This window comes from Miniopterus schreibersii (assembly GCF_964146895.1).
Source record: "Miniopterus schreibersii genome assembly, chromosome: 2".
Lineage (NCBI taxonomy): Eukaryota > Metazoa > Chordata > Mammalia > Chiroptera > Miniopteridae > Miniopterus > Miniopterus schreibersii.
This window is the reverse complement of record NC_138102.1, coordinates 184,513,176-184,540,794: the sequence shown is the minus strand read 5'-3', so window position 1 is coordinate 184,540,794 and position 27,619 is coordinate 184,513,176. Positions and strand designations below refer to the sequence as shown.

The following is a 27,619-nucleotide window of genomic DNA, read 5'->3' as shown; positions in this document are numbered from 1 at the left end:
GCGCGGCGGCGAGGCGGCGCCGTGACGTCACGCCTGCGGAGCGGCGCGGGGCGCGGGCGGCGCGGGGCGCGGCGGGCGGCGGCATGGCGGAGAGCGAGGCCGAGACCCCCAGCACCCCGGGCGAGTTCGAGAGCAAGTACTTCGAGTTCCACGGCGTGCGGCTGCCGCCCTTCTGCCGCGGGAAGATGGAGGAGATCGCCAACTTCCCCGTGCGGCCCAGCGACGTGTGGATCGTCACCTACCCCAAGTCCGGTGAGCCCCGCGCGCCCCGCGCGCCCCGCGCACCCCGCAGGCGGCGCGCACCCGGGACGCCGAGCTCGGAGACCCCCGGAGGTGGGCGCCGGGGCCGGGCCGGGCTGGAGGCTGGAGGCTGGAGGCTGGAGGCTGGAGGCTGGACAGCGCCCCTGGGATGCAGCCCGCGGGCTGGAGCTGCGGGGAGGACGGGCCTGCGCCGCGCTCCGCCTCCGGCCCCGCTCCCTCCCGCCGCCGGCTGTGTGACCTTGGGCCGCCACTTAACCTCTCTGTTCCCCGACCCCGCTCGGCCTCTGCTGCGTGCCGGGTCCTGGCGACCACCGGGCGGGGCCCGAGCGGGCGCGGGGCCTGCGCGCTCCTCTCCTGCGCGGACGGGCGCTGGGGGAGGGGACCCGCCTGCCTCCATCCCCAGGCACCGCGCAGGATCCCGGGCGCCCCCATTTCCCCCATGAGTGATGTCATTTTCGGGACAGCCCGTTCACAGTCCTGGCACCGAGCCCGGGGGAGGGGAGCGGCTCGCCCAAGGTCACAGGCTGCGTGGCACAGCGGGGACCCAGGGCCAGGGGTGGGACTGCTGCGGGGCTTGTCGTCGTCGGGAGAGGCAGCGTCCTGGTCCCCTGAGCACACCCTGGGGCCCCTGAGCACACCCCGGGGTCCTTGAGCACACCCCGGGGTCCCCTGAGCACACCCCGGGGCCCCTGAGCGCACCCCGGGGTCCCTGAGCACACCCCGGGTCCCCTGAGCGCACCCCGGGTTCCTGGCCGCCTCCTGGGGGGGGGTCCGACGCGGGGTCCAGGCTGTGCGGTGCGCCTGGAGAGGGCCAGCCCGGAGGTCAGTCCCGCCAGCAGGAAGGGAGGCGCCCCAAGAGCTGGAGCTTGGCTGCCGTGGCTGTGCAGGGTCCGAGACACCCAAGGGCCGGGCCCAGCTCCTCTGAGGAAGGTTGGGGAAGGGGCTGTCAGTGGAGGGCTGGGGAGCCACGTCGATGGGGGGAGCATGGAGGGGTCTGGAGGTGCTGCCAGCTGCCCTTGGGGGGACGGGGAAGACTGAGCCTGCACCGCCCTTGCTGTGGCCCCACCGAAGCCCACAGCCTCTCCCCCAGCCCCGTGGGTGGGGTTTGGGACTTTTCAGGTTTCAGAGCCATGGGTGACACAGGTGCTGGAAGCACCCGGCCTGAACCCGCAGTGAGCGGGATCCGTACACACTGAACACAGCCTCGCGTCAGCCTAGGGCAGGGTTTGCCTGCAACTGAATTGTGGAAAGCTTGGTTTTCGGAGTTCTCCGGGATTTGGGAGTTGCCGATGAGGGGTTTTGGTTCTGTGTTGCTACCTCCATCTTATGGGGAGGAAGAAGAGGGGAGAAGTAGCTGGACGGGGTGGGGGAGGCGCCGGCCAGGAGCTCACTTGGAAAGCTACCTACTGGGGGCTTGTGGGGGATGCTTCAGAGCAGGGGTGGGGAACGTCCGGCCAGAGGGCCGCGTGGGGCCTGCGAAATCATCTGGTCTGGCCCTGCCAAGGCAACCGCAGGCGGGACTCGAAATTCAATAAATCTAGGAGCTTTTTTTCATAGCTGATTTTTAAGTTGATAATTTTATATGGTCCTCGGCAGAAAAAAGGTTCCCCACCTCTGCTTTAGAGGTTCCCTGCCTGGGGGGGCGGGTCTGGGGGGACCAGGCAGCAGGGACCTTTCTGGGCACCTGGGTAGGAAACGAGGTTTAGTTTAAGCAAGTTTTCTAGATAATCAAAACTCCCACCTCGTTTGTAACTTGAATCTTTCAAAGCAGACGAGAGCACGGCCTTTACAAGGAGAGTAAACACACAGCTCTTTCCCTTGGTGACCGACGATCCAGCTGTGGCCTCGGGACCCTTGGGTGAGGTCCCTGCGCACAGCGCCCTGGAGAGCTTCCCTTTCAAAACTTAAACTTTCCCCCAGCCCTGTGGCCTTCCCAGACTCTTGCTGTTTCTCTGCTCCCTTCCTGCGGCTTTTTCCTTTCATACCCGAGGGTTGGGCATCCTGGGGACTGCCTGTTAAAGCTGTGTGTGAGCCAGGAGCATGTAGCATTAATAACCTACATGCTCTGAGCTTTGAAGGTCACAGAGCCCCGTGTGCCTGTCCTCCCAGCACATTTCCCCAAAGCTCTGCGAGGCAGGGCAGAGTCTGCTCCCATTTTCCAGACGGGGAAACAGAGGGTCTGGGAGGTGAAGTGACCTGCCCGAGCTTGTGTGGCTGGACCAAGGCTGAGTCAAGGTGACTGAGCCCAGGAGTGAAGGGAAAGGAGAGTGGTGGGTATTGTGGAGGCCAGTATTTTCTGTTTCTTTAAAAAAAAAAAATGTTTTTATTGATTTTTGAGAGAGAGGAAGGGAGGGGGGAGAGAGAGAGAGAGAGAAACATCGATGTGAGAGAGAAACATCCTCGGCTGCCTCCTGCACGCCCCCTGCTGGGGATCGCGCCCGCACCCTGGCATGTGCCCTGAGCGGGAATCGAACTGGCCACCTTTTGCTGCATGGGATGACGCTCGGCCAACTGAGCCACACCGGCCAGGGCTTCTGTTTCTTTTTTGCTTTCTTCCTGGTTCTTAACCTTGTCCCAGCCCATCCCTCTCATCCACCCCGTGGGGTGGGGTAAATGGGAGGTTTTCTCAGGAATGACGGTGGCACTGGCTTTAGAGCAGGGCTTCTGAAGGCTTCCACCCTCCCTACCCCCTGCCTATTCTGTGCATTACCTGAAATGATCAAGGGGACTAAAGAATTGGTCTCTCTCCCCCCCCAAAAAAAAATCTGCCCTGAAAATTTCCTGTCAACCAGAGAAAAAGGGACCCACAGGCCATCTCCAGGGGCAGCTGGTACAGCAGGAAGAGCTGGTCTGGGGTCAGGATCCGGGTTCTCGCACATGGTGCCCTTGGGTAAGTCTGAGCTTCGGTTTCCCCTGCTGTGAAATCCACGGCTCAGCCCACATAGTCGCAGAGGTGGCCCCCAGCGCCCGGATCCTTGGAAGGGCTGCTACTTTGAACACAGGCGAGTCTCGGTTTGGAATGGGACCTGTCATGCTTTAGGAGTGGTTGATCGGCCACTTACCAAGTCCTGTGTGCCGGGTGCTCTGCCTCGTGAATCCACGAGGAACTCTCGTGCCTCTTTTCAGAGGCTCAGAGGCCTCTCCCCTGTCTCTCGGGTGCCTTGTAGCCTTTGCAAAGTCACTAGGGCAGCAGGACTCAGGCCCTGAGAAGGAGGGAGGAGCGTGCCTTCTTTCTGTGTGCTTTATCACTGAAAGTCTCAGGCCACATAGGGATTTTAAGGTTTTTCTCACTGCTCTGAGCCCTCTGCAGGTGGACTTCAGGTAACCTGGTTCATGTTTCCTTTGCCTTTTCTTCCCTTCCTTCCCTCTCTCCCCTCCCCCACCGGGGATGGGTCTGTAAGAGGCACCAGTGCTTACAGATTAAGAGCCTGGCTTCGGAGCTGGAAGTCCTGGGTTTGAGTGTAATTTTGCTGCTTGTTACCTGGGTGACCTTGGCAGATGACATGACCCCTGTGAGCTGTGGTTTCTGCAGGGGCAGGAGAGACCACCTCCCTGCCTTGATGGGTGGGTGGCTGTGAGGCTCAGTGAAGGAATGAATGAGGGTTCCTCCTTGTAGCAGATGTCTGGCAAGCTCAAAGTGTCTTCTGTCTTGTGTATGACCTGATGAAAAGTTGCTGTAATTCTTCGGTCCTCTGTGGAATGGGTCTTTTCCCTCTGGCCGCCTTTACGATTTCCTCTTTATCTTTGATTTTCGGCACTTAGTTAATATGATATGTCTAGGTGTATTTTTTTTCAGGGTGGGGATACTTACCTTGCTGGGGCTTTTCTGAATTTCTTAGATCTGTGGTTTGATGCCTTTCATTATTTTGGAAAAGCTCTCAGCCTTTCTCTCTTCAAATATATCTTCTGTCCTGGTTTCTCTTTTCTTTTGAGATTCCGTTTCCAATTCCAGTTTCTGTTGACCAGTCTTCAGGTTAACTGATTCTTTCTTCTCCTGTGTCAGGTCCGTGAGGTCAGGTCTGTGAGTCTGTTAAAAGCATTCTGTATTTCTGTTACTGGGATTTTATTTTTCTCTCTAGCATTTTGACTTCTAGTTTCCACCTCTCTGCTGAAATATCCCACATGTTCATGCATGTTGTTCACATTTTCCATGAAATCCTTTAACATGTTAATCAGATTTATTTTAAATTCTGAGTCTGATTCTGTGGATTGTTTTGTCTCTTGACAGTGGGCTAATTTTTTTTCCTTGCCTTTTAAAATGGTACTTTTTGATTGAATGCTGGACATGGTGTGCTGACATCAGAGATGGAGGTCAGTCATATTTATGCTTGGAATTGGGCCCGTCTTTTCTTGCCAGGCCTTTAGTGTGGGAGGTGAGTCAGTCTGGTGGGAGTTGGGCTGCATTTGGGTTCTGTTGTTGCTCTGATTGCTGGAGCGACCACTGGTTTTAATTCCTGTAGCTTCACCTTGTGCTTAGCATGGAGCCTGAGTTTCCAGAGGCTCCTTCCTTGGTGTTCCTGCCCCACCTTCAGCTTTTGGTTTGAGCCATAAAGGGGTTTCTCCCCACACCGCTGTCCCTCCTCCAGGTTGGCCTACAATTACTTGTTGCTCCAGTTTGGAGAGGAGGAGCTCTGACAGGGATGGCCTGTCATCCGACCCAGTCACCCCTTAAGTGAGGCTTTCTCAGTGGTCCCACCCACCAGCTCTGCCTCGATGGTGGGTCTTGTGCCGGAAAGAGTTTCACGTCCCTCTTCCAGTGTTTGGGGGGTCTCTGACAGAGCCCAGGGATGGTTTTCTGTCTGTCTCTCAAGGACAGTTTTTTTCCTTTCACCCATTTTCCAGCCATGTTGGGTCTTCCCCAGTGCAAAGGGGTTGGGAGGGGGACAGGTTTGCTCCCCCCTCCAGTGGCTTAAAGTATTTTCTCCTGAGGATGATGGGCCTGGCCGGGCTTTATTGTTGTCCTGCGGCCAGGGCGCTCCTGCCACGTTTCTCATGGGCGCCTGTGTGGGTCCACAGAGAAGTGTTCAGTGCAGCTCGCTCCCATGTCGGCTCTGCAAGCCCACAGTCATTGCAATTTATGAAAATTCTACCTGAATTCCTCTTTCTCGTGTGCTTGGTGCCTGACTTCTCCTTCTGGGCCCTGTCTCCCTCTGGCAGGGCCCGTCTCCCAGGGATGGCAGCTGCTTGCTGTCTCGTGGCTTCAGACTCTCTGCTGGCCGTGAGTCCAGCAAGGATCTGCAATTTCGTGGCCTTCCCTTGTGAGTGTGGGAGCTGTGCTTCTCCCAGCTCCTGCACCCTGGTGGAGGCTGTGCAGCTTCCCATGAAGGTCAGGTATATGTTAAAACATCCCAGTTCCAGAGTCAAAACTTTGGGTTGTGGGTTCGTGGCCCACCGATGTGTGGCCTCGGGTGGTTCACCGCGGAGCCTGCCTCTTCGTGTGTGAGATGGAGCGACAGCAGCCACCTGGGGCGGGTGAGCATCAGTGAGGCACTGGCTGCGTGAGTTCCTGGGCCAGTGCGGACGCTGAGCGCTGTACTTGGCTGTCATCGAGGTGGCTACCGGGCACCTGTGTGTGAGCTGTTCTGGGCTTCTCGCCATAGCTCGCCATCCATTTTCAGCCACATGTGTGGACGACACCTGTCCTCTAAGGTCCATGTCCTTGTGCGCATCTTGGGGGTTATTTTGAGAGATAGTCAAGAGATGATCTTGAAAGATGTCTTAACAGCGTATGTGAAACCTCCCAGATGGGGCAGGTGCTTCATGGGAGGTGGATCACCTCTGCTCTTTCCTGTGCGGGACGCCTTCTCAGTGTCTGTTGGGAGAGCAAGTCCCACCCAGTGAGGGGCCCTGGGGCCCCGGATCGCCTGGGCCAGCTCTGTAGGTACAGCTTCAAATGCTCAGCTGTTGCTGTTTCCGAGGGAGCGGGCCAGGCCCTGGCTGTGACGGGTTGGCGTCCTGTGACTCCGGCATGCCAGTGGGGCCCATTTGACTGGGTGGGGCAGATTGGACACATGCTCCTCTCTGCTTCCTCTAAAAACCTCATTACGTGCCAGTCAAGGAGTGGAAAGCTCCAGACCCCTAAGAGCAGGAGAGGTGGAGACTGCAGATTGGAGATGCCAGCCGAGCGTTGGGAGATCAGATGTGGTGGCTGAACGTTAACTGGCTTAGCAGGCAGGGAGCGTGCGTGCCAGCAGAGGGGGCGGGCGGCGGGCGCGTGGACCAGTTCCAGCTGCAGGGCTCCGGGGGCGGGAAGCACCTGGCATCCAGAGGGTGGCTGCTGTGATGGGGGCCGATTAAAGACGGCAGGCTGTTGCAGTGACAGGTTTCTTTGGGGAAGTCGATCCAGAGTCTGTGGATTTGGGGATGTTGAGCACAGCTATTTGGGGATATGGTGCCATATGGGAAATGGGGATCACGTGAAAGCTACGCCCTTGAAAGGGAGGTTCCCAGCCCCTTCCCCTACTTGGCTCCCAGGGTGCTGTGGTTCTGCAGGGTAAGGAGTGGAGGCATCTTCTCCGGATGAAAAGAAGGGACCGTGAGTATTTGCACAGGGCACCTCCCATCTCACCGTGAGAGCTCCGGGTGGGCTGCTCTCCCCCACACTCAAGGCCCCACACCTCAGCGAGCCTGGCCCACCCTGGACGGCTGCAGCCTGCTGCGTCCAGCCATTCCCTTCACCTGGGGACGGACTCAGGGTCACTGGGTCTTAAAGCCGCCAACGTCAAGGACAGATAACCTGCACAAACAAAACAAACAGCAGAAGAAGGAGCTTGGAAGAGTGAGAGACAGTGTACAGAGCAGAAGAAAACCTAAAAACGCAAAGCAGCCCTGACTCTGCGAAACGTCCTCGGAGAGGGGAGACAGGCGTGCTGTCACGAGAGAGCGGCGACCGGAAAGGAGTGGGAAGGTGGCGAGGGAACTCGTGGGGATTGGAAGCACAGTAGCTGGCCCTGGCCCATGTGGCTCGGTGGCGGGAGCATCAGCCTGCGCGCCGAAGCGTCGCAGGTTCAGTCCTGGTCAGGGGCACGTACCTGGGTTGTGGGCTCGCCCCCCCGCCCGGTTGGGATGCGGGCAGGAGGCAGCCAGTAGCAACCAGTCCATGTCTCTCCCCCTCGCTCTGGCTCTCTCTCCTTTCTTCCCCTCCCTCCCCCTTCTACTCTCTGAAGAGCAATGGAAAAAATATCCTCAGGCAAGGATTAACAAACACAAATTAAAAAAAAAAAGCTCGAGCCCAAGCTGTCCAGGTGGAAGGGTAGCCTGCTGAAGGCTTGGGCCCCGGGGGTGCTGAGCTCTGGGGACATAGCAGACCCGGCCTCGGCACAGAGTGCGGGAGCAGGGTGGAGAGAGAAGACTGGGGCGGAGCAGGGCTGCATCCCTAGGCCACGAGAGCCACTGGGGCATGGCCCCCCGGGGTGTTTGGTGGCTGTGGCAGCCAGGAGAGTGGATGGAGGGGCCGAATGGGGCTCGTGCTAATGTCCAGGGGTGCTACCTGGGTGGGTGGGACCTGAGCACGGCTGGGGCCTGGCAGGTGTGCAGTGTGTCCTGTTGAGCCCACTGAAGGCTGGAGAAGGTAAGCCAAGCGTTGCTCAGCTAGGAACTGGACTTGGAGGAGCTGGAGCGAGGACACTGGGGACAGGTTGGTGGGCCCGGCAGGAGGAGAGCTGCTTCTGGCTCTCACGAGGCCAGCCTTCCTGCACAGATACTTGATGGCAGCGAGGATGGGGCTTCGGAATTGATGAGTCGATATTGATGGAAATCGATGTTAATGTGCAGAGAAAGGTCAGTTTGGGTCATTGCCTGTGGGGGCTGCAGGGATGTGGTAGGGAGCGCTAAAAATAGGCCCTGAAGATGGCCGTGGGAGAGGCCATTTCAGGAACTCTGCCCACAGTCCGTTTCTGAGGACACGGACCCCCCAGTGTAGCCGCCCTGGGCTGCTGGGTGGATGCGCCTCACGAGGAGGAACAAGATGGGTCCGCTTAGGGTCCTTGGGCCCTGGGGCCTCATCTGTTAATGGAGTGATGGGTGGTCCTCACCTGTCAGGTTGGGGGAGGCTCCAATGGCTAATGGACAGAAGTCCTTTCTGTTTGAAGAGCCGCCGCACCACTTTCTTCCTTCAGGGCTTTTGTTCCAAAGCTGCCTCCTCCAGGAAGTCTTCCTTGATCAACATATCCCTCTCTGATTGCTCAGCACCCAGGGTCTGTCCGCGCATTTAGAATAAAGGATTGTGCAAGTCATTCCTGGACTTTTGGCGCAGTGGGGGGCATGGCAGGGCGAAGGGCCGGAGTGATAGTTATGTGGCTGGTCAGGGAGCCCTCCCTCCCGAAGGACCTGAGGGAGGGAGGAGAGGGCTTCAGGCAGAGGACCAGCTGATGCAAACAGCAGGGAGGCCGGCAGGAGCTCCGTGGATGAGAGCGGCCCTCAGAGGCCTCTGTAGGTGTGTCTCGGGTGTGTACCGAGGAGGGTTCTCGGATCACAGGGCACACCTGTGTGTAGCTGGGTACTGGGCAGACGTGGTTTTCATTGTAAGTGATTAATTGGTCGGCAGGTCATTCCGCTGGACCCTCAGCGCTACTGGGTAGATGAAAGACTGAGCTGCTGAAAGCCTCAGGACGGACAGTCATCTACTCACTACAGTCCTTGACCCCTGGGGGGAGGGCAGCAGGCACCGCGTGTCCTGTCCATTTCTCATGATGACCCTGAGAACGTCTCCTGTCCCCATTTAGCGCTAAGAAAATGGGAGCTCGGAAAGCCAGGTCACCCACAGTCACTGCAGGGGAACCCAAGGCCAGTGCCCTTCCACTAGAGGCGGGGCGCTCCTGGGACCCCCGCCTGCATGGTCTCTCAGCCCCCTTGGATGCAGGTGCTGACCCGAAAGGGGGGCCGACCCTCGGGCTCCTCTGAGCGCCCCTCACTGGGGTGGGGCCTCTTCCCTGCAGGCACGAGCTTGCTGCAAGAGGTGGTCTACCTGGTGAGCCAGGGCGCCGACCCCGATGAGATCGGCCTGATGAACATCGACGAGCAGCTGCCAGTCCTGGAGTACCCGCAGCCCGGCCTGGACATCATCAAGGTCCTCTGCGCGGGCGGCGCCCAGCCCGGGGCCCCGGGGGGCGTTTCTGCCCTTACGCCCCGAGTGACCGTTCCTTCTGGGGGGCTCAGGGGGGCCCTGTGAGCAAAGGAAGAGCAGAGAGCTGCTGGTACCCCAGGTAGCCAGGAGGGAGACAGGCCTGAGCCCGTGATGGTGACCCTGGCATCAGATTGGTGGGGGACAAGGGAAGGCAGACGCTGGGAGTGGGGCCAGGAGGAAGTGGGGGTGAGGGGCCTCGCCGCACCTCCCCTCCTTGTGGTCTACCCCGTCTGTGGCAGGAGCTGGGCAGGATGCATTTGCCTCATATATGTGGTGTGAAGAATGAAACAAACATCCCAAAGTCCCGTCCATTCTTCCTCTCCGGTGTATCTGGAATTTTCTCTGCACCTCTCCCCTCTGCCATCTCTGTGGTTCAGACCTCATTTCCGTGTGGACCACCTGTCCCGTCCCACTAGCTGAGCATCCCATGTCACCGCTCTATGAAGTCTAGGGTCCTATGCGCGCTGGTCTCTGGAGCCACCTCTAGTGTCCGCCGGGCTGCTCGCCACGCTTGTGTGTGGCCACATGGACTCTGCCTGTGCCAACTTACCCACTTAGCCCGTCCACGGGACTGCGGTGGGCGGCCACCAAGGGCCGGCCCTGCTCTTGGCATCGGGATGTGGCCGAGAACCCAGCAGGCAGCAGGCAGAGCACTCACAGAGCTCACTTGCTGGCGAGGGGGCCTGCCCAGAGGCCATCGTCTGGGAGCCGCAGGAAGGCCTGGGTGCGGATGGTTGGGGATCCAGCAGCCCCTCGTGCCTCGTGCCTCCCCCACGGTCCTTCATGGCCGGTCCTGGCCCTCCAGGCCTACCCCCGGGACTAGGACAGGCTGACTCCGGCGGTGGGTGCCTGAGGACAGGCCGAATCTTGCTCACCTCTGGCCCGAGGTTCAGCCCGGAGGGTGGTCCTGTCTCAGGCGAGAAGTTTGTCAGGTGCAGTGCTGGTCCTGACAGTCAGACGTCCCCAGCCAGCTCCCACTGGAAAGGCCCTGAGACCTGGGGTCCTCTGACCGCCTCTCCCCTGACCCTGCTGCAGGAACTGACGTCTCCCCGCCTCATCAAGAGCCACCTCCCCTACCGCTTCCTGCCCTCCGATCTCCACAACGGCGACTCCAAGGTAATTAATTCCCCGCGCCACGACCTCGCGGGTCCGTCACCCTCGCTGCTCCCGGAGGACCCAGGTGGAGTGAGGCCCTGGTACCGGCCGTCCACCCTTGGCACAGCTCTTATCTCTAGCAACTTATTCCTGTGTCTGATCCGGATTTTTCTTCTTCTGGTTGAACTTGGACTGGACCGACCCGAGTCCAGCCTCTGCCCGTTGAGCGCATCTCTACCGGGACAGTGACGGCGAAACCCGTCTGCCACGGGGCGTGTGGGTGGGACTGGCCTCGGAGCTGGAACCAGGAGAGGGGTGTGGTCTGTGAACACAGGGTGCCACCTGGGCGGGGGAGCAGTGGCTGACCCATCGCGTCTGTCCCTCCTTCCTGCCCTCCACTCTCCCGCAGGTCATCTACATGGCGCGGAACCCCAAGGACCTGGTGGTGTCCTATTACCAGTTCCACCGCTCCCTGCGCACCATGAGCTACCGGGGCACGTTCCAGGAGTTCTGCCGGCGGTTCATGAACGACAAGTGTAAGTGTGTTGGCGCAGGGACATCCGGCGGTGATGCCCTGTGGTCAGTGAACCCCGGCGTGGGCTGCTGCTGGGCCCGCGTTCCCCGGGTCCGACCATCACCGCGCGCCGGGCCTGCTTCCCCGCTTAGACAGCCAAGCCAGGGCTGAGGGGCAGCAGGAAGCCCGCCCGAGGTCGTGGCTCATGCAGAGTGGGTGTCGTCCTCAGAAGCCCTTCTCTCGCCATGTTGGGGTTCTGAGAAGCTCCCCAGTTTAAAGCATCTCCCTTCCTGCCGGGATGCTGAACAATGACACGGAGGCCCAGATGTCTCCGTTACTGTGGTTTCATGGGAGAGCCCTGTGGCTGGACTTGAGGGTCAGGCAGGCTCAGCCCCCAGCCCCAGGCCAGTGTGACTCAGGACTGGGGAGGGGAAGGCAGTGCTCTGTGCAGGAAGCTCGTTCCCAGGGGAGCAGGGTGACCTGGGGCTGAGCATCCCAGGGCCCTTCCATATGTCCCCTCCCCATGGGAGGAGTAGGCGAGGTCACACCTACTGCTTGGGGGCCAGAGAGGAGGCCGTCCCCCTGGCAGTGGGTCAGCAGATCCTCACTGCGGTTCTGTTCCCCTCACCCAGGGTGGCTCCCCAAGTGCCAACCACGGCTTCTCCTGGTCCCCTTCCTGGACCGCAAGTGGGCAGTTTGCACCCAGAAGGGCTTTGAAGTGGGTCATATCCATACTTTAGTTAAATCTGCACCAAGACTATATATATATACATATATATACACACACACACACACACACATATGAAGTGTATTTTCATACCCAAGTCAGAAAATACACTTCCTATATATATATGTATATTTCCGGTTAATCCTTACCTGAGGATATCTCTTTCCCATTGGTTTTTAGAGAGAGTAGAAGGATTGGGAGGAAGGGGAGAGAGAGAGAGAGAGAGGGAAACATCGATGTGAGAGACACACTTTGATTGGTTGCCTCCCGCACGTGCCCCAGGTTTGTGCCCTTGGCTGGGAATCGAACCCAAGACTCTTTGGGGCACGGCCGGCGCTCTAACCACCGAAACGCCAGCCAGGGCGTGCACTCCGTTTATCTCCCAGCTCGAGTAGTGCTCAGCCTCGCCCGCCGTGCAGCGCGGCCCGGCTGCTGCCGGGAGAGCGTGTGATGAGGTCGGGACCCAGCGTGTTGTGCGCATCTAGGAACTCGGGGCAGCCGAGCTGGAGCTGCCTCCCCAGCCTCGAAGTGCAAACCCTCCCGTGTGCACGGCAGCTCGGGTGGCCAGTGTCCGCAGGCCTGGAACCACTCTGTTCAGCTGGCCTGGGGAAGGGAGGGCAGCGGGCCATGGGGAGGACACCGCAGCCCCCGCACCCTACGGCCCCAGAGCCTGCTAGAGGCCCTCTGTCCAGCTTCCCTCGCCCAGCCTGCCCACTATCTGGCTTAGGCCCCTCGTGGTCTGCCAGACATTCGGGACAAGTTGCTCTCGCGGTTCCCAAAGCCATGTTTTTAGGCCCCAGTACACACCCTGCCTCTGCAGATGCAGCCATAACTAACAGTGTCCAGCAGGTTCACATCGCCAGGGGGTGTGGGGCATGAAGCTTCCGCTCGGGCCAGAGCGTTTAAAAGTCATCCCAAAGCAGGCCTGCCCACTGAAGCTCAAGGCCATGGACACTCCCCGTAGCCCCACAAAGTAATCCCTTTAGTCTGCGTTCCCAGCCGGGCTCCCATCTGGGCCAGAAGGAGGCCCCCTGCGTGCTCTTCTCTGTCCAAGGTTCTGAAAAAATTGAATGAAAGATGGGGAGGGAATGAAATGACACTGTTAACTCAGAGCAAGATCAGAGGACCCACGGACAGAACCAGCCTTTGGAGGCTGTAACCCAGGTCCTCTGGGGGCGGTGCCCGGGGCCACGTGCCACGTGCCACATGCCTAGGTGACAGGAGCCCTGTGGAGGAGCCGCACCCTGAGGGCAGGGTTGCTGCTGGAGGGGCCGAGTGAGCTCTCCCAGTATTTCACATGGATAAGCATGTTGACCTCAGGGCAGAGGGACCCTGGAGAGAAGCAGGGGGTGCCCTCGGGGAGCCCCCTTCCCAGGGTAGTGCAGCCGAGTGTGAGAAGCACCGGCCCCGCCAGTGAGGCCCCCTCCTCTCTGCAGCTGCCGGCCAGGGCTCAGGTGCAGTGACCGCCGTCCTCACGCCCTCAGGGTCCCGAGCCGCCCCTCCCGTCCAACTCCGAGTCAGACCCCGTGGTCATCAGTTGTCTGTTTTGCGCATTTTCTCTGGGATGAGAGGGATTTTCTTATGCTCCATATTCGTGGCCGTGGCTTCTGCTCTGCCAGGGCCCCGACCCACGGTCTGGACTCAGGTTCTCCTCTCGGGCTGACGGTCATTAGCCGGGTGGCGAGGTGGCTGTAGCTCTTTTCTGGACTGTCCCTCGTCTCCTCAAGCAGGAGGCTGTGGCCCCTTGAGGCCCGCCCTGTGTGTGTTCGCCCCTGGTGTGCAGGGGCGAGCGGGACAGGCCAGGCGGCTGTGGGAAGGGTCCTGAGGCCTGGGCTCCCGGGCCCAGCATCTGGAACCCCTGTGGTGAGGGGCCAGGAGAGGGGCCAGGACTGACTCGGCCATGGGTCTCAATCAAGGCCTTCGGCTGCATCCCTGTTCTTTCCGTTCCCTCTGCCCGCTTGCCCCTCCCCTTCGGAGCCCCCGCCTCAGTCCCCATGAAGCTGGGCCTTTCTGCTGTGATCTGCTCCTTAAGGCCACCCCTCAGCGACCCCTGACCCATGATTGACACCCGGGGCCCTCAGGACCCCTCCTGGGCTGTGGGGTCAGGCTGCTGCTGTGCTGCCACCTGCTGGCAAGGTGGCAGACTGGCATTGGTGGGCAGGAGGGGTGGACAGGAGGGGTAGCAGTCGGTGACTCCTGGCCAGGCCCTGCGCCGGGATTTCTCTTAGCCTCCTGCACCCCGTCTCACCCCCGCCAGCAAACCGCTGCCCGGTGTCTCGGTTTTTCTGGGCATCGTTTTCTTCCCGGTGACCATTTGTTAAACATAGAAGCCCATGTGTGCCAGGGACCATCCATGTCCCAGGTGAGCAGAGGCCTTCACCCCAATGCCAGGTCTTCAGGGTGTCCAGAGGTGGGGGAGGGGAGGAGCTGAGAGACTTGCAGAGCGAGCAGGTGGTGTGGGTCTTCAGAGGACACTGGTCCGTGGGTTCCCCCCACCTCCCCAAGCCAAGAGCTTGGTCTCTCCTTCCTGAATCACAGCTCCTGGGTGGTAGGAGGGGAGCCTCCTGGAAGCAACGCCACCCCTGTGCTCGCATCCTCTCTATGACGTGTGACTCGCCTATCCCCTCTTCTCCACAGTGGGCTACGGCTCCTGGTTTGAGCATGTGCAGGAGTTCTGGGAGCACCGCACGGACGCCAACGTGCTTTTCCTCAAGTACGAAGACATGCACCGGGTGAGTGTGAGTGCCTCCCGGGGGGGGGGGGCGCAGCTCCTAACCCAGATCCCAGAGCCAGCCAGGGGAGCATGGGCTGGGGCAGGGAGCCTGCTCACCAGTGACGCTGGGGCAGGACTAACAAGAGTCTGCAAGCCACCCACCCAGGCTTCAGGGTGTGCCCGGATCTGTACCCCCTCCCCTCACAGGAAGCCTTGTTTACAGGAAGTTCTCAGTGTCTGCGTGGGTTCTGCGACTTTAAGTGAAACGACCTATAGTGAAACCAGTTTGCCACAAGCTGATTGAGATTTTAAAAAGTTCCTATGGTGTCTCATCAACATTAAAACAAAACTGAACACAAGGATGTTGTCATTCGAGGGCCCGCTGTATTACGCAGGGGAGAGTGCTGGCCGAGGGGGGCTGCATGGCTATCAGGTGGGGTGCCACCCCAGGACCCTTAGGTCAGTCACGCTCCTGCAGTCAGGAGCGCTGGGGACAGCTGTGAGCGGGTCTGGCTTCAGACCAAGCCGGCTCCTGCCTGGTGAGGGGCAGCCCGGGGCCTGTCCTGTCTGCTCTCCCAAGCGCAGGCCTTGATTCCAGCGCCTGGCGGGCAGGACAGGGAGGCGTAAGCTGGTGGGGTTTATTTCTTGCTGCTGTTTTACAGTGACCATAGCTGCCTCAGGCTCCTGTCTGCTTCCAGGCTCCTGTCTGCTTCCAGATCCCCCGCAACCCCCAGGACCTGGGTGTGAATCCCAGAGCCGTGGCCTGAGGGCTGCCGCTGGGCCATTTCCTAACCCTGGGTTTTTTGTTTGTTTGTTCTTTTTGGCTTTTTTTTAAATCCTCACCTGAGGATATTTTTTTCCATTTGTTTTTCAGAGAGAGTGGAAGGGAGAGAGAGAAAGAGAGAGAAACATCGATGGGGGAGAGAGACATTGACTGGTTGCCTCCTGCATGCTCCCCAGACAAGCCTGCACCCGAGGTACATGCCCTTGGCTCAAATCGAACCCAGGACCCTTCAGTCCAAGGGCTGACACTAACCACTGAGCAAGACTAGCCATTTCCTAACCTCAGGGTTTTAGTTCCAGACAAGGCCCATCTCAGTCTTGGCTCAGGACCAAGGAGGCAGTGCACACACAGCCCTTCTAGACGTCCAGCCAGAGTAAGTGGTCAGTAACCAGGAACGGCACCACCTCTGACAGGTCCCCTGCTCTCTGCTCTTGTCTTCCAGGACCTGGTGACGATGGTGGAGCAGCTGGCCAGGTTCCTGGGGGTGTCCTGTGACAAGGCGCAGCTGGAGTCCCTAATCGAGCACTGCCACCAGCTGGTGGACCAGTGCTGCAACGCCGAGGCCCTCCCCGTGGGCCGGGGTACGCACCTGCCTGTTCCTGCCCCCTCCTCCGCTCCTGTCCAGGGGCCCAGGGCACCGTGCCCAGTCCCCTCTCTCCCCCCGCCTCACATCAGTGTTCCACTGCCCTTGTTTCGTTTCTCCAGGGCCCTCTGCTCTGGGTGGGGTGAGCAAGTCACCAGGAAGCTGGAACCTTCCGTGGTGCAGGGGAGAGGCCCCCCTCACCTCGCAGCTGCTTGCATTGTAACAGAGCGAAAGATGTTTTAGTTCACAGGAGTGTGTGCTGGGGATGCTCTGGGCTCTGTGGACAAGATATTTTCAAGCAGGTGTCCTCCCAGATGGCCCCACAGAGCAGAACCCAGGATGGGTCTGGGGCTGTGAAATCTCAAGCCCACAGCATGCAGATGGATCCCCCAGCCTTCAGCTGCCTTGTGGGTGGGTGAGAGCGTTTCCTGCACTCGCCCATGGGTGCCTGTGGCACAGATCAGAACTAGCCCTGCCCGGGCAGAGGGGTAAGAGCAGAAAGTGCAGGCCTCCCGGGGGCATAGCCACGCCAGCGTCACAGCAGGAGGCTGGCATTCCCTCCTGGAGCTGTCTCTTGGGCATGGAGCAGCTTGAGATGGAGAAGATACTCCAGGCAGGAGGCCTCTCTAGACCCACCTAGGCTGCTCTCTGTGTCCTCAGAGGCTGCTCGATTGTGGGGAGCTCAGGAGGTAGAGTCCCCTGGATCTTGAGGGTAGCCATGGCACAGAAGCCACCCTCTTGGTGAGAATGAATCGCTTCTGACACCCGGGAAGCTGGTGTAGACCCGAAGCTGGTTCCCAGAGGTGTGAGCCCAGAGCTTTCTCGGGTGACGAGAGGAGGGTGAAGAGGCACCAGCTCGGATGTGCAGGGAGACACCTGGTGGCGGCAGAAGGCCCCCGTCACAGCTGCGTGGTCCTGGGCGGAGCCTGAGGTCAGGCCTCGGGCTCAGACTGGCTGCTCCGCTGCGAAGGGCTGTCCTCAAGGTCAGGGCGCCGGCAGGTTTTCCGGGAAGAAAACTGACACCAGGATGCCTTGCGATTTGTTTCCCGGCTGCATCCTCACAGACGGTTATGATTTAGAACTCATTTGCTCCTCTTTAGTTTTGCTTTTGCTCCGTTCTGTTCCCGTGGTGTGGCCCCTCTGGCGCCCCCCTTGGTTTGTTCGTAGGGCGTGGCGCTGTGGCGAACACGCCGGTCCCACGTGCTCCTCCCACGTGTTTGCTTTGTCATGTCCGCCTTGGTTCTGCTTTATTTCAGTTTTGATTTTGTTTCCTTTTAGCCCATTGCCTCTTTGCTCGGAAGACCTCCTTGTGCTGGTGAGCGTGCAGGGCCCGCGTGGCCGGCTGCACGGCTTAAGTTTGGTTCATGTCACAGCATAAATTGCACTGTGTTGATTCCAAATCCTAAACCAGGTGGGTGACTCCTCTGCTGAGCTCTCAGCTGAGAGAAACAATCTTGGAAAAATATATTTATTGTGTGGTCGCTCTAGAAGCTTCTAATTTTTCCCCCTAGGTATCATTAGCGGGTGGCAGGAACAGCATCTCTTGTTTTTTCCTCTCTGACACTCACATATAACTTTCATTACCAAAGAGAAAATCCTTGTCATGTTGGATGTATTAGCTCAGCATTTGCAGGGGTGCAGTTTTGTACCCAAGGTCCTGCCAGGACAATGCCAGCCGTTATCAGTGGGGCTAATGAGGGGTGTCTGCTGGAGACCCTCAGAGCTTTGATCTCAGAGGTGCTGACGGCTCTGAACAACCATGTCAGTCCCCCGAGGTCCCTCCTGAAAAGCACAGCGACAGTGCTCCGGCTGGCGGTTCACAGCTCACAGAGCCGGGAGGTCTGCATCTCCACTCCTTGCATCTTCACCGTCACCTTTAATATTTATTTTTATTTTTTGTTAATCCTCAAGGATATTTTTTCCATTGAATTTTAGAGAGTGGAAGGGACGAAGGGAAGGGGGGTAGAAAGAGAGAGACACACACATATCGATGGGTTGCCTCATGCATATTCCCCGACCGAGGCCAGCATCAAACCTGCAACCCAGGTATGTGCCCTTAACTGGGAATTGAACCTGCGACCCTTCGGCGTGTGGGCCGACTCTCTAACCACTGAGCCACACTGGCCAGAGCACCATTAATATTTGACCATATCAACTGCAGATTTTGTATTTACCAAGAAAGTGGGTATACTCAGCAGTTCTGGGGCCTTCCTGAGCTCGCTCTCCTAAGCCTGCGTCCAGGTGGCAGCCCCGCACCTGCAGGCTCTGCGCTCCTGTGAACGCGCCTGTGCTGAGCAGCCTCCCTGTGCTGCAGCGCTGCCGAGGCTGGGGTGGCCCCCGACTGACTGACTGCTGAGTCAGGAGTTCTTGCTGCTGAACACAGAGAGCTAGTTGACACCATGACTGTGTCCTTCCTCCCCGAGGCTGCACGGCAGGCTTCTCTAAATCTCCCTCCTTGACTCAAGGCCTCCTGCCGTCACGTGTGCCTTTTGAGTGACGTTTTTCCTTTTCACGTTCTCCAGAAACGAGGGCTGCCTTGAGCTGTTGAGCCACGAGTGAGTAGTGATGTCACGGAGGCCCCAGGTCCCCGTGGTGCCAGGGTGGTGGATCCAGTCCACAGACCCGTCCATGCTCCGGGTGTTGAGAACCACTGCTCTGAACCTGGGTGCTGTGGCCTGGCAGTGACCATAGCTCAGCCTGGGTGCTGGGGTCCAGGAGTGACCACAGCTCTGAGCCTGGGTACTGGGGCCCAGCAGTGACCCGGGCAGAGGCTTTTCCACCCAGCTCCTTGCACCTGTGGTGCTGGGCCACTGAGCGAGGAAAGGACACTAGGACAAGACTCAGGGAAGCGGGTCAGGCTCTTCTGTAGTTCAGACGGCCTGGCCCCCTGGGCCAGGCTCGGAAGGTCCAGGAATAGATCTGGAACCTTCCGGATCCACATCCAAGGCTTCCTCTGGTCAGCGGCGGCCGACAGCGCTCACATTCAGCAGGTTTCCCGTTTGCCTTCCAGGGCGCGTCGGGCTGTGGAAAGACATCTTCACCGTGTCCATGAACGAGAAGTTCGACCTGGTGTACAAGCAGAAGATGGGGAAGTGCGACCTCACGTTCGACTTTTACTTGTAATCGCAGCCACAGCAACCCTGCATGCTCACGGCCCCCAGGCACCACTAGCTACGAGTCCCGCACACGCATCCGTTACTCGCTGGACAGGCTCCGGACACGGCGTGGACACAGGAGGGCAGTGCGGGGGAGCGGGACACAGGAGGGGGAGCAGCTGTCCCGCCCTTGGGGTCTGAAGTCTATACGTGTCTGATGCAAACACAGGATCCCCGAGCCGATGGCCGGAGCCACGAGTGTAGAGTCTGTGACATATGCAACTAGAACGCTTGCCTTTTACAGCCCCACATTATTTATTGTATTTTATAGAGCTTTTCACTGGAAATCTAAATAAATGTCAGTATAAACCAAATAAAAGTTCATTTCCCAGGGGACTCGGGAGCGAGCCACACCCGAAAGGTAGAAAGATCTCAGGTCGACTCCTTATTTTTGTAGCTTTCTTCTGTGGGGCGCAGCCACCCAGCTCTCGCCTGGGCCTGAGAGGAGGGCGAGGATGAGCTGGGGCGGGGTGGGGAGACCGTCTCTTCCGATGGCGTGCGGTTCTCTGTAACCTTGACGTGAAGCAGGAACTGTGCACCGGGCTGTTTTCAGAGGGGATGCCCCTCTGCAGAGACTGTCGCTACCGCTACGAGGACCCAGCAGGACAGCCTGGGAGGAAGCCTGCCCTGGGCCAGCAGATGGAGTCCCAGCAGGCAGCCAGTCTGCTCTGGAGACCCCGCTCGGATCTGAGGTCTCGCCACAGTCTGGGTCCCTGCAGCCGAACCCTGCCTGTGAATTTCCGGAGCTCCTGGTCTCGCCCTGGCGTTCAGGTTCGTGCCCGCCTGGGGCGCTCGGCCAGGGGAGGACCGTGCTGCAGGTTTCACGCCGTCCCACTCGGACCCCGCTGGCAACCTGCCCTTGTCTCTGCCCCGGCCCTCAGTGTACCTGGGGGAACAGAGGCGGTGTCTTTACTCCCCCCGCCCCGCCACCTGCTTCATTTTCTGGCCCACACCTGGCTGGAGAAGCAGAGAGAGGCCAGGTGAGCAGCCTGTATGCGAGTTGTCACCGTGGTGGGACTGGCGTGGCCTCGGGTGTTTCCGTGGCTGGGGGGAGCCCTGAGAGACGGGGGGCTCGGCTGTGAGGGGTCTGTTCTGTCGCGTCTTTGGAAAGGCGTTTGCTGTGCGAAGGCGAGCAGCTGCGGCCGGGCCCGTGGCGCGTGGCGTCGCATGGCGGGCTTGGCAGCCCCTTTCCGCACACCCGGGAGGGAGGCTTCTGTGGCGATTCTTTTCCATTTTTCTATTTCAGTGCTGTATGGACATGAGACTTCTGTGCTTGCTTGCATCTGTAATAAAGACACGTCCCAGGCCTGGTGTTGCATGTGTGCTGGGGGGGAGGGGCCCCAGGTATCCCCTCAGCACTTCAGGGCAGCGCCAGTGTGAGCCCCACGGACACCCCGCCTGGGGGCTGACACACAGGGTCTCGGGCCCTGTCAGGTTTGGCTGCTCCACTCGGACTCCACATTCCAAGGGCTGAGTTCGCCTTGCTCTTTGTCAGCCACCTTCGATACCTTCTGAGCCGAGATGAAAGGCGAGGGGGGTGGGAAGCCTGGGAGAGATTTGCGGGACGGAGGTGTCTTGGCCTCTGCCTTGGGAGGTCCCATTGTCAAGGTGGCGTCTGTCAGGGAGGTGAGATCGCACTGCATGGTGAAGACCAAAGTCCATCTTCCTGATTCCTTGTGGGAGGAAAGTCCAAGATGTAAGTCAGTCTGATAAAGCTTGGGCTTTCTGGGAAATCATATTTATTTCCCAGTAGACTAGTTCCTTTAAGTCTTTGGTCAAATAGAATTACCCTAGACCTCAAGTTAGTTTATGGGACATCCAGTCTGCTATGTCCCAAACCATTTACAATCCACCTAAAATCAGAAACCAAGGTGAAGGTGGTGAATCGGGAGGCTGGAAGGTGGTGCTCACTCGAGAACCGCCTCCGCCCGCCCCGCTTGGTCTTCACCTGGGGTTATGGCCTCGAACATTCAGCAAACACCTGAGCACCTGCGACGGGCCAGGCACTGTTGCTGGCACCGGGGGTGGCGAGGCACACCACGTCATCACGAAACCCCAAACCCGAGGGAGTCCAGGCTCCAGGAGGCTGTGGGACCCGGTATGCTCCTGAAGGGCGGGAGAGCGAAGGAAGCCAGGCACCCAGCTTGGAGCCGGCTGGGGGAGGCCGGGGCGGGTGGGCAGGGGAGGGGGTGTGCTGGGCAGCCTGTGGAGGCTGGTGCGGCGGCACCCGCGCTGGGAGGGCCTCACAGGTCGTGAGTTTGGGTTTCGGGCAGACAGAAAGGAGGCTCTGGGAGGGTTTGATGAAAGGGATGCTACCTGGTTTGCATGTCTAAAAGCTCCCCTGGCTGCTGTGACGAGGCTGCAGGTTGAGGGGGGAGGGCCCCCCCTGGGGGGTGACCCAGCATCCAGAACCTGGGGGTGGGGCTGTGCTGCAGCATCTCTAGGGCTCCCTGAGCCGAGCCTGGTTCTGACCAAGCGTCCCGGGCACGGGCAATGCGTGTGGACCGTTACCAGGGCTCCTGCCTCGCACACTTGGCACTGAGACACAGTAATTCCGGGCAGAAGGTGCTGTGAGCCTGCAGGTAGAGCCATTGCGGAGATGCAGTGATGGGGCGGGGCAGTTGGGGTGCTTGCAGACGGGGTGTGAGTGCAGCCAGGACGCCAGCAGCCCTGGCAGGTTTCCCTGCACAGAACAGCCTCCCCAGGTGGGATCCCCGAGGGGCGGGGCCCGGCAGGAGCCCGTGTGCCTGGCCTCTGGCTTCACGGACCAGCGAGATCCCAAAAGGATTCTGGGGACCAGCAGAGGTTTTACACCCAAACAGCTCCTCGCGAGGCTGGACGTTGTCTCAGGCTCTCCTGGCCCTGACACTGCGCCGCCCGGAACCCATCATTGGTTTCCTTCCGAGCACCCAGTTCCTCTGTTGGAGGGGTGGCCCTCCCACCTAAGCAGGCGAGTCACTCGGTTTCTCTGACCCCGCGTCCTAACGTACACAGTGGAGGTGCCCCTCGTCCGGCTCACTTCACCCCGTGGTCGGTCACAAGAGGGAAGCTGCTTTGAAAACCCACAAAACCCACAAGCTGTATCCTGTCCCCAGCACTGCTGGCTCACGCCCCCTGGTGGCCACGTCAGAGCTGACAGTCGGCTTCACAGTCCACAGGTGACGGGTCCTGGCCAGGCGATGCCGCCCTCAGGACTGCGGATATAGACGGAGACGTGAGGTCCCTGTCCTGGGGGGTCCCACCTTTCTGAGGGGGTGACTGCTGTTTCAATGGCGGGGGAGTCCTCAGTGTCCGTCACTCCACCACGGTCCTGTTCTCCTATATGACATCTTTCACTCCTACAGAAGCGGCCTTTTCAGACTGGGTGGCACGTTGGCCAGGTGGTCTGGCCTTACCCAGCAAGGAACGCCCTGGGACATCCCAGCAGCTGGACATCCGGTCCCTGACAAGCTCGCCGGCTCCCGGGACAGCCATCCCGTTGCTGGCAGTGCTCTGGCCACTCTGCAGGCCCCCTGCCCCAGCCCAGGGCTGCCCTCTGTCTCTGGCCTCCCCTGCCTGGGCCACCAGCCCTGTCATCACCTGGCAAGCCTCCCCCCTCTGCTCCCCGCTTTCCTCTCTCATCCTGCCCGCATCACTGCTCTGCCTCCCTCTGTGGACAGTGACACCCCGAGAGCGGGGCTGTGCTGTCCGTCTTTTCCCAGGTGGCAGTCTGGCATATGATCAGTGGCTGACTGCTGAGCAGCACCTTTCATTGTCACAGTGGATTTCATTTTTCCTGAAAATCACCTGCCCTGTACCTTCCACGTGCCACTCCTGGCTCCTCCCCTCAGTGGCTTCACTTTCCCAACAAGGACTGGCAGGAGTCCTGCCTCCTCCCCCTGAACACGGCTCTGGGTCTGCCCATTCCCAGGTTCCGTACTGTCAGTGATCCTGGTCGTTTGTGTTCTTGCTTCCTCTGGAAACTTTCCAGGTCTAGGCATAGCCATGGGATAGACTCTGGCCCCTCCTTCTCCCTCCAAACCCAGAACACGTGAGAACCTACCTCCTTCACTGGGCATACCCCCCCCCCCTTTACTTGGTGTCTACTGAGCATCTGTTGGTAATGGCCTGAGCTGGGCCCAGGAGACACAATTTTGGTAACTCCCCCTTCAAATCTAGCTCCCCACTATTCTGTTCCCTTCGGACTCTGCCCTCATTTGTTACCCTAATACATATGGGAAGAGGTGGGGGGGGGTCCACAGTCCTGGCTTTGTCGTTGGTTGGCCGTGTAACTGGGGAAGCCACCTGCCCTCTCAGCCTGTCTCCCCACGTGGCTGATGGGTGCTCTGCGGTCTCCTCTGCTCGCTCGAGTCGCTGGCTGGTGCTCAGTGAGCTTGCTGGAATCTCCAGTGGGCCACTGCCCGGGACCAGCTTGCGCGCACCTCTGCAGCGCGCAGGGCCAGGAGGAGTGGAGCAGAGAGCCAGCAAGAGGGAGATCAAAGCTGGACAGCGGGAGGCTGCTTAACTGCATCAGAAATAGGGCGGGAGCTGGGATGTAGACTGGGGGTGGGGGGATGGGATAGGACACACTGAAGAGCCAGGGACCTGGTTCTCCTTCCAGTTCTGCCACTATTGGGACCCCAGAAGGACACCCCTTTTCATCTCCTAATGAACAGGTCTCAGGCCAAGTATCTTGTAATCCCACCCAACTCCAACATTCCTGTCAAACTGCCTATGGCTCAGCCCAGGAGGAGCTCATGGATAGGGGGTGGGGGGAACCGTGAATTTTAGCCAGTGACAAACTCTGCCAGCGAGGGCACAGAGAATCAGTCATGGAGGCACCAGCCACACAGGGTGGGCCCACACAGCCACCTCCACGGCACGCTGAGCCTCTGCCAAGTCTACAACATCAGGTGAGTTTCCTCCTCACGCTTGGATCCCTGCAAGCTCGCTGGCGCTGGAGGTCTGAGCGGCATTTCCTCAACCTGTCTCCTCACCATGGATGGGAGGAAATCGGTGCTCTGTTAAAAGCATCCCTTAAAACCAGAGAACGCGACATGTGTCTGAATTATAAAAATCAACCACGAAATAGCTTATTTTCCTTAAAGTTGCCATCTTTACACCTGTGGTGTTGGGCACCAGCTGGGGACAGAAGTCTTAAAATCCCGTGAACGTGCCCAGCCTGGCTGGCTCAGTTGGTTGGGCATCATCCTGTGCATCGAAAGGTTGCAGGTTCAATTCCTGGTCATGGCACATACCTGGGTTGCAGGTTCAATCCCTGGTCAGGGCATGTACGGAAGGCAACTGATCAATGTCGCTCTCTACTTCCCTCCCTGTGTCTAAGTGTGTCCACAGGCGAGGATTAAAAACAATCCCGGAGCGAGGCTACCTCTGAAAGAGCAAAGTCTGCCGTCAGTCCCGTGGTTACACATCTGTGCAACTTACGAAGTATCCCCCCACTAAGTCTAGTACCACCTGGCACCGTACATCCTTATTACAATGTTATTGCCTATATTCCCTATGTTGTACTTTACATCCCCGGGACTATTTTGTAGCTACCTATTTGTACTTAATCCCTTCGCCTTTTTCATGCAGTCCCCCGAGCCCCCTTCCCTCTGGCAATCTCTGGCAATAGGTCTGCTCTGTCTCCATGAGTCTGTTTCTATAGTTCTTTAGATTCCACATATAAGTGAAATAATATGGTACTTGTCTTTCCCTGTCTGACTTATTTCACTTAGCATAATATCCTCTAGGTTCATCCATGTTGTCGCAAATGCTAAGATTTCCATCTTTTAAACGGCTGAGTAGTCCATTGTGTAAATGTACCACAGCGTTTTTATCCAGTCATCTACTGATGGGCACTTGGGCGGCTTCTATATCTTGGCTATTGTAACAAGGCTGCGATGACCATAGAGATGCACATGCTCTTTCAAGTTAGTGTTGTGGACTTCTTTGGATAAATATCCAGAAGTGGAATTGCTAGGTCATAAGGTAGTTCTATTTTTTAATTTTTGAGGTTAACTCCATACAGTTTTCCAGTGTCTGCGCCAATCTGCATTTCTACCAACAGTGCATGAGGGTTCCCTTTTCTCCACATCCTCGCCAACACTTATTGATTTGTTGATGGAGCCAATCTGACAGGTGTGAGGTGATACCTCACTGTGGTTTTAATTTGCACCTCTCTGATGATGAGGGACTGAGCATTTTTTCATATGTCTCTTGGCCATCTGCATGTCCTCTGGAGAAGTGTCTATTCAGGTCCTTTGCCCATTTCAGGTCCTCTGCCCACTATTTATTTATTTATTTATTTATTTATTTATTTTTGGTGCTAAGTAGTATGAGTTCTCTATAAATTTTGAATTTTAACCCTTGTCAGATGTATCATTGGTGAATATCTTCTCCCAATCAGTAGGCTTTTTGTTTTGTGGATGGTTTCCTTTGCTGTGCAAAAACTTTTTAGTTTGATGTAGTCCGTTTGCTTTTGTTTCCCTTGCCTGAGGAAACATATTAGAAAAATATTACTAAGAGAGTTGTCAGAGAGCTCATTGCCTATGTTTTTTCCTAGGAGTTTTATGGTTTCAAGTCTTACATTTAAGTCTTTAATCCATTTTGAGTTTATTCTTGTATATGGTGTAAGAAGGTGGTCTCGTTTCATTTTTTGCATGTAGCTGTCCATTTTCCCCAGCACCATTTATTGAATAGATTGTCTTTACCCCATTGCAGATTCTTGCCTTCGTCATAGGTTAATTGACCATATAGGTGTGGGTTTATTTCTGGGCTCTCTGTTCTGTTCCATTGATCTATGTGTCTGTTTTTATGCCAGTACCATGCTGTTTTGATTACTGTAGCCTTGTAGTATAGTTTGATATCAGGTAGCTGCCATCTTGTGGGTACCTAGAATTCCATTTTTACCAAAGACATTAGCGGGGTTGCCAATTGTGGCCAACCGACCAACTTTCAGTGTCTGGTGGCCATCTCTGTCCTGGGTCCCTACCACACTTGGGGCTCTCCAGAGGAGGAAAAGGCTGGAACCTTCCTCAGCCCAGAGGATGACAGACTGGTGTGTCCCCACTCCTCCCACGGGACAAGATGCAGCAACAAGTACCTTTCTCCTTAGGTTGGAGTGTGCCAGGAGTTAGAGCCTCGAATTCTGAACGAGAAATAATTTCCTGTGGCAGTGTAGCTAAGGGAACATTTTGTAACTGTTTCTCAAGCGTCTTTTCCAAAGTGTACATTTTCAGCCCCTAGTGGACTGTAAGTAGGGACTGTGCCTCATCCATCACTCTGTCCCCACACTGTGCTTAGCTCAGCCCTGCATTCCTATCAGGTAATCAATACATGCTTGTTACCTAACTGAAGGCAAATTAAATGCTAAGCAGCACTAATTACAAGCTTCTGCAGGATCCTGGCTCTCAGCAAAGAGAATTCCTGGTGGCTGTCGGGGGTTTGCGAGCTGCCCAGGTGTATGAAACACGAAATTGTTGTTTTCTAACTGCTTCTTTGTTCCCGAGAGGGGAGCTGTTCTCCTAAGATTGCTGTAGTGGAATGTTCGGGGGGCAGTATTCATGAAATTTCTAAATGCCAGTATTCTGCACTATGCAGGCAGTCTTGTTCAGGAGCGAGATGGGCGGATTTGGATTCCTGTCTCCATGGAAGGAGACAACCGGTAACCATGAAGGGAAATTAGAGAGTTTAACAGCAATATCAGCACACTAAAGGGGAACGGGAGCCTGCTAGGGTGCTAGGCTGAGCCTGGGTGTACTCTCTCAACACAGGATCCTAAAACAGGTACCAAAAAGGCCCCCTTTATGCAAATGATGACCAGTTATTTGCAGGGATGGTGTTAAGATGAGCCATTTCGTTTCTGGCCGATTGAACGGAAACAGGCAGCCGCGGTCATGTGTCAAGGTAACTGAGACGGGGGGGGGGGGGGGGGGGGGAATGTCCCCCAGCCCGTGTCCCCAGGGTGGCCTCGGCTCCCAGCAGATGCCGCGGGCCCGCCGCGCACGCGCAGTTCCTCCCGTCCCTGGTGACTCCCCGGGCTCACCCGTGTGGCCGGTTCCTGCGCGTGGCGGCACAGCTTCCATTCATAGCAAACGTTGCTGGTGGCGCCCAGCGTCCTAGGTGTACCGATGGGGAGACGCCGTGGCCCTGAGTCCTCTGAACCTGGAGGGTGGGGCCCAACCCCCCAGGACCCCCAGTCGCCCCCGACCACGGAGGAGAGGAGCCGCCTGCAGGCGCTGAGGGCGCAGCTGCGGGGGGAGCAGGCCGGTCCCGCCTTCGGGGGCTCCCGTCTCCCGGAGGAGGCCGGCGGGACGCCGCCAGACACGCCGCCCGGAGCGAGTCGCCGCCGCCGGCCGTGCCGCGCTCGGGGGAGGCGAGCGCGTGGCCGTGGCTTTGGGAACATTCCTCCCTCCGTGGCCACACCGGACCCGAGTTGGCGGCGTGGCGCGTACAGGCGACGCGCGCTTCCCAGGAGGGGCCGGGCTTTCCCCAGAGCCCCCCCGGCTCGGCGCGAGCGGCCCCGCGCGACACACCCAACCGCCGGCTCGCGCGAGGCCGGCGCCGCACAGACCCGCTTCCCAGCCCCGCGCCTCAGGGCAGGTTCCCGCGCCTCCGGATCGCGACTTCCGGCGCACGTTCGTCCCTCCCCCCGGGGGGCGGAGCCAGCGTGCGCGCATGGC

At 58.3% G+C, this 27,619-nt stretch overlaps 1 protein-coding gene across 4 annotated transcripts; it reads left to right on the top strand.

Moving 5' to 3' along the window:
- Positions 1-46: 46 nt before the first annotated feature.
- SULT4A1 (sulfotransferase family 4A member 1) lies at positions 47-20,263 on the top strand. 4 transcript variants are annotated; one of them, XM_081130225.1, is made up of 8 exons: positions 49-252; positions 9,198-9,328; positions 10,421-10,501; positions 10,890-11,016; positions 14,359-14,453; positions 15,661-15,799; positions 18,812-18,971; positions 19,149-20,262. In XM_081130225.1, the coding sequence occupies exons 1-7, from the start codon at positions 84-86 to the stop codon at positions 18,922-18,924; spliced, it is 855 nt and encodes a 284-aa protein (XP_080986351.1). In that variant the 5' UTR covers positions 49-83; the 3' UTR covers positions 18,925-18,971; positions 19,149-20,262. The 4 variants fall into 4 exon arrangements, with proteins under 4 accessions (XP_080986350.1, XP_080986351.1, XP_080986352.1 ...); XM_081130226.1 differs by having other exon boundaries at positions 52-252; positions 18,812-18,929; positions 19,149-20,263; XM_081130224.1 differs by having other exon boundaries at positions 47-252; positions 18,812-20,263.
- Positions 20,264-27,619: the final 7,356 nt, after the last annotated feature.